Source organism: Oncorhynchus mykiss, chromosome 12 (assembly GCF_013265735.2).
Source record: "Oncorhynchus mykiss isolate Arlee chromosome 12, USDA_OmykA_1.1, whole genome shotgun sequence".
Classification (NCBI taxonomy): Eukaryota; Metazoa; Chordata; class Actinopteri; order Salmoniformes; family Salmonidae; genus Oncorhynchus; species Oncorhynchus mykiss.
In genome coordinates this window covers 76,966,339-76,976,681 of record NC_048576.1, presented here as the reverse complement: position 1 = coordinate 76,976,681, position 10,343 = coordinate 76,966,339, and the positions used below count along the sequence as shown (strand labels likewise).

At 47.7% G+C, this 10,343-nt stretch overlaps 2 protein-coding genes across 2 annotated transcripts; one reads left to right on the top strand and one right to left on the bottom strand.

Moving 5' to 3' along the window:
- The first annotated feature begins 1,141 nt into the window (after positions 1 to 1,141).
- LOC118937825 (anoctamin-8-like) lies at positions 1,142 to 3,180 on the top strand. Its single transcript, XM_036939528.1, has 2 exons — positions 1,142 to 1,489; positions 1,585 to 3,180. The coding sequence occupies exons 1-2, from the start codon at positions 1,142 to 1,144 to the stop codon at positions 3,178 to 3,180; spliced, it is 1,944 nt and encodes a 647-aa protein (XP_036795423.1).
- A 1,412-nt stretch (positions 3,181 to 4,592) lies between these two features.
- LOC110538299 lies at positions 4,593 to 7,912 on the bottom strand. Its single transcript, XM_021625026.2, has 3 exons — positions 6,543 to 7,912; positions 5,560 to 5,648; positions 4,593 to 5,233 (listed from the first exon to the last, which is right to left on the bottom strand). The coding sequence occupies exons 1-3, from the start codon at positions 7,663 to 7,665 to the stop codon at positions 5,135 to 5,137; spliced, it is 1,311 nt and encodes a 436-aa protein (XP_021480701.2). The 5' UTR covers positions 7,666 to 7,912; the 3' UTR covers positions 4,593 to 5,134.
- Between the last annotated feature and the right edge of the window lie 2,431 nt (positions 7,913 to 10,343).

Genomic DNA, 10,343 nt, shown 5'->3' with positions numbered 1-10,343 from the left:
AAGTAACACTGAAAAAAAAAAAAACATGGAAAAGGAATACTCTTTTTGGCCTAAATGCAAAGCCTTATGTTTAGGGCAAATCCAACACAACACATCACTGAATAGCTGCCTTCTTATTTTCAAGCATGGTGGTGGCTGCATCATGGTATGAGGGTAGCCTAGTGTTGGGCCAGTAACCGAAAGGTTGCTGGATTGAATCCCTGAGCTGACTAGGTAAACATCTGTTGTTCTGCCCCTGAACAAAGCAGTTAACCCCTGTTCCCCTTTAGGCTGTCATTGTAAATAAGAGGGAATATACACTGTATGTAGTGTGATTAGGGAATGTAAACCAGGTGTGCGGGGAAACAAGACAAAACAAATGGAACAACGAACAGTGGAGTGGCAATGGCTAGAAGACCAGTGACACCGACCGCCGAACACTGCCCGAACAAGGAGAGGAGCCGACTTCGGCGGAAGTCGTGACTGCTTGAAAATCTAAGACTTGAAAATGGCTGTCTAGCCATGATTCCCTACACCTTGACAGAGCTTGAATAATTTTTTAAAGAATAATGGGCCAATATTGCACAATACAGGTGTGCAAAGTTTTTATGAGACTTACCCAAGAAGACTTACATCTGTAATCACTGCCAAAGGTGTGTCTAACATGTATTGAATCAGAGGGTTGAATACTTATCTAATATCTAATACTTATCTAATAGTATATTAGTGTTAAATGTTACTATCACTAGTTACCACAGCACAAAGTCAAAATTATGGCTAAACCCCACCTATTTCTATAATTTATATTCTTAAAATATTTGTTTTAACCTAACCTTATCCCTAACCACATTGCTAACCTTATGCCTAACCTTAACCTTAAATTAAGACCAAAAAGCTAATTTTTACTTTGTGGCTGTGCTAACTAGTGACAACCATTCTTCTATGACATTATGCTGATGTCACAATGCAACCGCACTGTGCTGCCCCACTTTCAGACATTCTCACAGCTACAGCTAGTGTCATCATACTTCCCTGTGGCACTGTGTACTGAGACAATCTTGTCCATCAAAGCCCTGTCTCTGTACCCTGTGAAGAGAAGAGAGGAAGCAGGGGGCTGGCGAACACTACGCAGAACCCCCTGTCAACACCAGGAAGAGGGACCATGACCGCCCTCCGGGACAGCATGTTTTTAGGAGGAGGGAACACACGGAGGAAAGAAATCACCAACGTCACCATGGCAGCCTTCATGCTCCCCGTGCAGCACCTTAATGAGATCACCCCTCTGATTCTGCTGGAGTTCCACCCTGAGGTGGAGGCTGACACTGTGGACTGGCTCCTGGGGAAGATCCTTACACCTGAGCCCCTGGGGGGACTAGACCTTTTGGCCAGAGTGATCAGCCGGACCAGGGCCGGGGGTGCCATCATGGTGGTGGGGGCCACGCCAGAGCGGCTGCTCCTGGAGGCTGACGAGGACCTTCTGTTCAGACACAAGCCCTGCTGCCCAAAGGAGGTCAGGCACGGGAGGTGGGGGACCTGGGGGGGATGCGCCCCACGGAGGGGGTGCATGGGATGCTGTCATCGGCTGAGTGTGTGACCCTGGTGCAGAGGATCCTAGACAGGCTGAGAGTGGGGGAGGGGGAGGAAATTCAGGTGCTCCAGCGGATTCCCCTCCTTCCAGGAGAACCAGTGATGGCCAGTCTGTCCCGCTTAAGAGTCCTAACTAGCATCTACCCCCTACATGAAGCGCCACTGCTTCAGAGCCTCCAGGGGAGGTGGTGGGCTGGCTGGTGTGGCCTCAAACCCTTCAGCCAGAGAGAGCATTGGCAGCTGCTGGAAGATATCAGGGCTTATTTTGGGGAGGTGGTGGCCCTCTACTTTGGGTTTGAGGGTTCGCTCATCAGTGCTCTCCTCCTGAAATCCACCTTGTCCATGTTTCTCTCCTTCTACCCCCTCAGACTGGGGAACAACCTGGTCTTTTTCACCCTCTCTAGTGTGGTGTGGTCAGAGCTGTTCCTGAAGGGCTGGGGGGAGAATAGCAAAGCCCTGCAGAGGGACTGGGGGACTGTGGTCACTCATCTGTCACGCAGTCACTCATCAATAGCAGCAGCGGTGCCCAGGGTGGCACAGGGCACAGCACCACCACAGCCCCAGATTGATGCCCACCCTTTTGGAAAGATGAGCTTGAGGAGACTGCAACACTCCGTTGCCTTCCTAACCTGCACCCTCTGCCTCTCCTCCATTCTGATCCTGATGTATTTACACCTAGATGGACTAGTGGGGGACTTCCTCCTGAGAGAAGAGCTCAGTTTCCTCTTTCACAACATCCTTGTCTACCTCCCCAAAATCGCCCTCACGGTTGCCATGGCAGGGATGGACTGTGTTGCATTCCAACTGTCCCAAGGCCTCAGCCCTGATCCCGAGCCGCCAGGGCAACAGTCACCAAGGCAACAGCCCCTGCTCCCTGAGGTTATCCTCTCCTGCCTCTTCAACCACTTTTCCGTCCACTTCTACAGGGCTCTGATCTTGAAGGACCTCGCCATGGTGCGCTTCCACCTGTCTGTGCAGCTGGCCACCCACCTGGGCATCAAGCTACTGTCCGCCACACTATTTCCCCGCCTGAGGAGGATGAGGACGCCCCTTGGCCGCGCCCACCAGGAACATCAGTCTCCCGTCCTTAGACAGATCATAGAGCAGAGCAACAGACCACCGTGTGACACCCAGACCTGGAGCTACCTGGAGCTCCTCATCTCCTACTGCCACGTCATGTTCTTCTCAGGCATCTACCCCCAGTGTGCCCTCTGGTGCCTGTTGACCATCATAGCTAAATCCTGCATGGACTTGTGGCACCTGTGTTCAGGCGCACGCCGCCCCTTCCCCAGAACATCCCCCGGGGGTAACTTTTTGTGGCAGCGGGTCTTCTGTGGCTTTGAGGCCCTGGCTGTCCTGCTCAACTCCCTCCTGCTGAGGTCCTCTCTGGAGTTCAGGCTTCTCTTCCTGAGCTATACTGGGTGGGAAATGTTCAGGGCCTTCCTCCTGCTGCAGCTGTCGCTGCTGAGCCTGAGAGGAGCGGTCACCTTCCTGCTCCTCTACCTGGCCTGGTTTGTTGGCAGAAAGGCAGAGCAGCCTGAGACTCGCCAACCCCACCTCCACAGGCTCCATCGCCACCAGCACCATCAACAGCAGCACTCTCACATACTGTAGAGATGCAGCAGCCACTCAGCTTTAGGCTTTGTGGGAGGATCATTGTGTCCTGCAAATAAAGTGAGGAGTGAGGAGTGACATGCTGTAGGTGTGCTGTTTGTGTGTGTGTGTGTGTAGGGGTATCATTTTTCTTTTACAGAGTCTATCAACTTTGGCATTAGAGTACAGAAATCTTTCTCAAAAAGATCAAGCTCACACATCTATATCTGGGATCTTTAGTGAGTCATTCTTAACCGTTGTCCCATCTACTGTAGGCTATGCCCAGGCTTTTGGCCTACTTTGAATGGTGATAACAGTCAGACAATTAACACTGTGACTGGAGTCCTTCCGCCCTGGCAGTAGGACTGACAGATGGTGCTAAGCAAGGCTAAACTCAGTGGTCATGTCTGTGACCTCAGAGATGAGACACTCTCCACTGAGTCTGATCACAGACCGGAGAAAGTCCTTGTAGGAGAAAGTCCTAGTAGGAGAAAGTCCTGTTTTAATGATCAGCTTTTTGAGACTGATATATGTTTGGTAAACACATGACCGAGCTACAGTATGTATCAAATGTGTCGGTCTAATAAAGATACTGCACATCACTAGATTACAGTGGCATTTTACAGTGTTTATGGACTTACACCCAGGCCTTCCAGTGGCATAAGAGGGTGCTGCTAGCCTTTGATCCTTCAAACATTGTTATTGCTTTCTAAATTGAAACTCAGACATAGCAGGTAGCCTCCTGGGCTCTTTCTTCTACATTTTTAAGATATAACTGAAATATAATATAAATGTGAAAGTTATTGTAGTTCTAGACTTTGGCCTAAATGAATCTGCTGATGATAAGACTCATAGTATTGAACAATATAGACTGTTCTGTTTTGTCATTCTATGTTACCTGCCAACAGGAAAGTAGTGAACCCTCGACTCAAACATTTCTGGTGTTAAAACAGAACCCTGTTTCCACTATTCATCTGAGTCACATCATGACAGTGTTTTATTTGTGGATGGACTGAACTTTGGTTATTCCATGTCATTAAGGACAATAATGTTCATTATGAACTGTCAGTGGTACAGTATCTGAGATGGAAAGGGCTGATCCCAGCCAATCATTGATTGGCTCACCTCTAACTTGTGACTTATGGCAGATAGAGAGACCCCCAGTGAAACCTTAGCTTTAGCCACAGAGGCCCGAGCTCATGTACACTGGGTGGGTTATGGTCAACTAACTATGCTTGCTGAGTCAAACATGGTTGCACCCAGGATAATAGTCATCTGGCTTTCAAAATGCATCTGGGTCCAAGCATATAACAAAGAAAATGTAAATGCCAATTTCTGTAGATCCTTGTTTGTTCACTGTCACACGTGACCATAACATGAAGGACAGGAACCTTCCTGTAGCAAGATAAATTAGACAGAGTTGATTTGAAAAGGATATTTAATGTATGCACTTCATTTCTCCTCACTGGATTGTATTAACAAAATGTACAATACTGATAAGCAGAGCCTGATGGGACAAAACTGAGATATGTACGGACTGAGATATGTACGGACTGAGATATGTACGGACTGAGATATGTACGGACTGAGATATGATTACGGCATTTGTGCGTTTACTGAAACATTTATAGTAGTTTTGATTACCTTCACATTTATGCAGTCCTTGATAATGACATTTCTCTGAATTGTGTGTGACATTTGTCATTTTGATCGAACACTGAACAGTAGTTAAACCTTTACAAGCAGAGCAGTTAAATGAGAGAGGACGTCTTTTGTACATTGTGAATATTTGTAATGAAATTGTAATGTTATATACAAAACAGATTTTAGTCTTACAAAGCATGGAATGTTCAAGCTAATACTAATTCAAGTTTCTGCCATCGTAGTGAATTATGCAGTTCTACCATCCCAGTTCCTTAGTTATACATTTGAAACGCTAATCTTATAGAAGTCCTGGTAATGGTGACCTCCAGTATCAGTCCTGTTCCCGTGGCAGTGGCCTGTTCACCATACCTGCCTCCCAACGCTGCCACAGAGGAGTTTTCTGGCCGCCTGCCTTGTAAACCTTGGGCTCCTGGAGAGATAATGCAGGACACAGGAAATGGATTTAGCTAGTCTGATTAGCAGTTTAGGTTTTCTTACATTTCAGTCAATCTCCATTTAGCCACACACAGAACTTGAATATAACCACATCCCTTGTCAGATGTAAAATATTATAGCGCAGAAAATAAATGTTGAGGTCAGCTTTGCCAGCAAAATACACCGATTCTAAACAGAACCCCTACTGTTAAATTGCTAGCAGAGACAGACATACAGTGTAATTGCAATCAAAGCTTGTGAGTGAATGACATGTTGTGTTCTTGTCACAGGGAGGAAACTTTTAGGAAAACAGAGCTGTACCTGTGTTTGTCCAGGGTTCACCCTAGCACTCTTAGGATTGGGAGGAGGCCAGGTCCGATCCAACTTCCCCTTGGATTGTCGGCCATCAACTGCAGAGAGGCAGGATAAGGAATAATGAAATGGGATAAGGAAAGGATTTAAAGACTGATCTAGCAGGCTCCAAAACACTGCTAAGTAAAAATACAAACTACTTCTAGACTCTGTACAATTTGAAAATGTATCCATTGCAGTTACAATAATTCATATTGTAATTCCTCCGATGGCTATTTTTGGAACTAGTTCATTTTATTTGAATCATGCTAGAAGTCAAGGAAATTATCTTCTCCCGTCTGTCCCCCCAGACCTCTAATATCAATGGTCACAGGTCACAGCCATATATATATATATATATATATCCCCCATGCCCACAAGTTTATCAATCTAGAATATACACACTCATATGATTCTACATTACATGACAGGAATAAGCTGCGACTGCACTGTGCTCACAGAACCCCTTGCTGCCCCCCAAGACATATCTGTCATCTCAAACATGCAGATGCCCAGAACACCCTTGATCTGATCTTTCTGGCCATTGTACTGCCGTGGTAACTTTGGTTACATCCTACAAAGTCCCCCTGTGGCATGTGCTGCTGATTCAGATAAGTGTTCAGCCAGAGGGATCTTGCCCTAACCCCTGGTGACAGGGATGACACTAAGTTGACGACAATACTGTGCCCATAATAACATTATCTGATGCTAATGCAAATAGGCAGACATTAAAGTGCTTGGGCTGAGATGAATGTGTGCTGTGGAATGAATGAGGCTATAACTGGCTTATCCACTTTCCCTCAACTAGGTGTGCTTATCATACGTTGACACAACACTATTTCATGATGGCACAAACAAATACTTTTTGCAAAAACTCTACTATGCTCCCCCTCACTTTGCCCCAATTCAAACACAAAGGAATTCTACATGTAATACAGGACATGTCCACTGACCTGATGCTGTGAAAGAGGAGGTGGATGAGGGAATGCGTGTGGTAGGTGAGTCTGGGCTGGGGTCCTCTGTGCCGTCTGGCCTGCCCCCACCGACTCCTGCCTCTCCGTACAGACTACACCTCTGCCTGCGCAGCTCCTCCTCTCTCTCCCTGGCTTCCCGGATGTCCCTTTCCACCTCCGGCTTCATGGCCAGTGAGGGACGCAGCTTAAAGAAGGGGTTCTCCCTGAGGATGTCGTCCTCATCCCCTGGCTGTTCTACCCTCACCTCATCCGTAGCCTCCTCCTCTGTAGAGACAGTGCCCCCTATATTTAGGCAGTCTAGGCTTCTGTAGAGGCGTTGAGCTCCTCTGTCTCGGTTCGGATAGTGGGCTATGATTGTGTCGTCACTTTCCAGAATAACCACCTTCCTCTCTGCTCCTTTAGCGGCGGGTTGGTTCTCTGCACTTGGGTTTTGGCCTGAGCTAGCCTCCTTTTTGTCCTTTAAGTCAAACAGCTGATGGGAGTGGGCTCTTGAGAGAGGGCAGCCTTTGAAAGAGACAAGCTCCATGCTACGCGTCCTCTCCAGCACAGAGGGGTAGACATGACCTCTCATCCCCAGGCCTGCTGTGGTGAGGGGTCTCCTGTGCCTGGTGGGTCCTTCTGCATTGCCTTGTTGGAAGGCTTCAAACAGCAGCTTCCTCTCCCTCATCTGGCGTACTGTTCCCTTGCTGTAGACTCCAGGGATCTTCCCCATGTTCACCAGGACAAGCTCCCTATGGATCTCCTGGCTGATCTCCTTCTGCATCTTCTTCTCTGAGAACTGCCAGTCAGCACCCTGCCCCGGCCCTGCCTTAGAGGACAGTGTCTTAGCCAGCAGCGGAGTCTTCATCAGGGGGATGTCTACCACCTCCTGACCTTCCTGGGTGTTTGACATGCACCTGGACTGACGCAGGCTCTGCTCCCTTTCAGCAGATCGCCGGATCTCCCTCTCGATGGGAGTCTCCTTCTGGGGTGGGGGAGCCTTGTTGTCCATGATGGGGGCTGTGGTCGTGTGGATCTCGTGTGTGCTGACAGGGGAGAAGTCAGTGGACACCCCGCTGTCACTCTGGTCATCGTCACTGCATTCCATCTCAATCCTGACCATAGGCTGGACACTGAGCTGGGCAGAAGGACGAGACTGGACCTCCTCCGCTTTCTCTCCTGCCACTGTTTCAATATGTTCTTTCTCTGGAATCTCTGTGTCTTCCTCACTTACCGCTGCCCTCTCTTCCACCTCGACAGTCTGTACTCTCTCTCCCTGCTCTCTCTCTTCCACCTCGACAGTCTGTACTCTCTCTCCCTGCTCTTTCTCTTCCACCTCGACAGTCTGTACTCTCTCTCCCTGCTCTCTCTCTTCCACCTCGACAGTCTGTACTCTCTCTCCCTGCTCTCTCTCTTCCACCTCGACAGTCTGTACTCTCTCTCCCTGCTCTCTCTCTTCCACCTCGACAGTCTGTACTCTCTCTCCCTGCTCTCTCTCTTCCACCTCGACAGTCTGTACTCTCTCTCCCTGCTCTCTCTTTTCACCGCTTCCCTCACTCCCTCCTTCCTCTTCTTCTTCCTCTTCCTTCCTACACTCGATTCGCTCTACCTCCTGGTAGCCTGTATCCTGATTGGTTGTCTTCATGGCCACCTGGTGTGCGGGCGGAGGCTCCTGTGGCACCTGTTGTCCGTCCTGTCTCTGTTGCACCAGATGCAGGCGATGCAGCAGCTGCTCCCCCTGCTGGATGTCTTCAGCTACTGTCAGGCTGCTAACCTCCTGCTGCTCCTGCTGCTCAGGGGCAGGTGACTGAGGCGAGGGCACTAATACTTGTTCTCTGGATAAGCCTCTTGAAATAGATAGGTGAGGCTGGAGGCACTGGACGTCACTGCTAGCACTGTCTCTCCTGACCCACTCGTCTTTGGTCATGTCATAGTCTAGTGATCTACCATCGACCATGTCCTCAACATCATTGTTACTCTCGTCTGTATGTTCTGGCTCTATGATGGTCCCTTCATGGGTTGGATGACTATTGTTGTCAAGGCAGTGCTCTGGCTCAGACTCTCTTGTCTGTGATGATGGGACAGGATCTGTCTCTTTCAGAATGCTGGTTTCCATGTTCGGATGTGGCTGCTCAGGGCTACTGGCACCCACTGCTTTATATCCGTCTGTTGTTGGTGGCGTGACAGAGCCAGGTCTTTCAGTCAGCACTGTGATATCCTCAGATCCTCCCTTCTTCAGTTCAGTCTGCTGCTCCTCTTCCACTGTTACTGTAGCCTTGTCCATGACTGGAGTGCTGCTAGGCTGCTCAGATTGAACTCCATCTAAGCTCCTGGGATTTTCTTTAGCCTCTGTGACGCTTATGGCCCCAGCATTGGGCTCCGTAGTGCTGCCCTCTTCTGGACAAGAGGGGTCTTTGCATGGTGGGGAAAGGATGAAGACGTCGTCATCCTCCTCCATCCTATCCAGGTGGCCTGCGCTGACCAAAGGGGGAGGTGGTATGACAGCCTGCCAGGCCTCACAGGGCTTTTCCCCAGAAGTCAGGGAGGAGTTGTCTTTGGCCATATCTGTGTCCTCTGCCGGTTTACAGCCAACCTCCATCCAGAGACCACAATCTTCCTGGGAGACTGGACCCTTAGGAGATTGGGGGCTGACCATGGGCTCTGTTTCCATAGTGATGGGGTATAATTCCGTAATTTGAACTTCACACCTTTAAATATTTTCTTTGTTCTCCTTTCACTGTCTTTGGTTTCAGTCTCACAATCTGAAAAATAGTGTTAATGACTTTGCAATTAGAGGCATGTTATTTGAGCCCCTTCAAAAACATGCAACACTAGGCTTAGGTGGTCTACCATTCAGTAAACCAAATAATTACGAAATGTGTTGGTCTTTAAAGTGTGTACTAAAAATTGCAATTTTTATAACAATGTCATAGATGTCAGGTAATACCAGCAGAAATAGGACAATAAAGTAAATGTTTGTGAATCTGTTCCTCTTTTGAGGAATGCTGAACGTTGAAAGAAAGGATGACGGTCATTATGCCAGCTTTGGCCTGGCATAATGTGATGTCACTAAAACATGTCATGTCACTAAAACATGTGATGTCACTAAAACATGTGATGTCACTAAAACATGTCATGTCACTAAAACACGGAACTTGGATTTAAAAAATATGTACAAAAAAATTGCAACTTCACCTTTTAAGCTTTAAAATGAAGGAAATTATCTTAAAGTTGTAGTGCATTCTGTTCTCTCTCACCTGACATATTTACTAGCTGACACTACAATGGTGATGTAGTTGACCTGAGCAGAGTTCTGCTTACTAGGGGGAAGAGTAATCAGCTTTTCACTGTCTGGCACATCCACTATGCATCTGCTACAGGAGCCTCCTTCACAGCCTTCTACTCCAGAGCCATATCACTTTCAGTCTTAAGCTCAAAACATTGACTTCATGACAACATACTAATTTAAATTCCAGCCAATTTAGAGAGCTGTATCTGTGAGAACCAGTAAACCACATTATGAAAATGTATGTTTACTGTATGTCATTTGCGTGAATGTCTCCAGACACCACACCTGTTAAGATGACTCCAGATTTTGTACGATGCATAATGGCGAACTGATCAGAACCGTTATTGTCATTGAGGATGTGCAGTTCTGTCTGTCATCATGTCTAATTACCAATGCTCCCATGTAATCTACAGATGCATGATCTTCATTTTAAGACAGCAGGAAAATAATCATGCAGCAACAGAAAATGGGAATTATTGTCTGGATTATAATTAATGGCCATTTTTATAGGG

Coding starts and splice junctions, on each gene's coding strand:
- LOC118937825 (XM_036939528.1), top strand. CDS start 1,142: ATGACCGCCCTCCGGGACAGCATGTTTTTAGGAGGAGGGAACACACGG. Junction 1,490..1,584: donor AGCCCTGCTGCCCAAAGGAG/GTCAGGCACGGG, acceptor ACCCTGGTGCAG/AGGATCCTAGACAGGCTGAG.
- LOC110538299 (XM_021625026.2), bottom strand. CDS start 7,665: ATGGTCAGGATTGAGATGGAATGCAGTGACGATGACCAGAGTGACAGC. Junction 5,649..6,542: donor CTCCTCTTTCACAGCATCAG/GTCAGTGGACAT, acceptor GCCTCTCTGCAG/TTGATGGCCGACAATCCAAG. Junction 5,234..5,559: donor TGAACCCTGGACAAACACAG/GTACAGCTCTGT, acceptor TTATCTCTCCAG/GAGCCCAAGGTTTACAAGGC.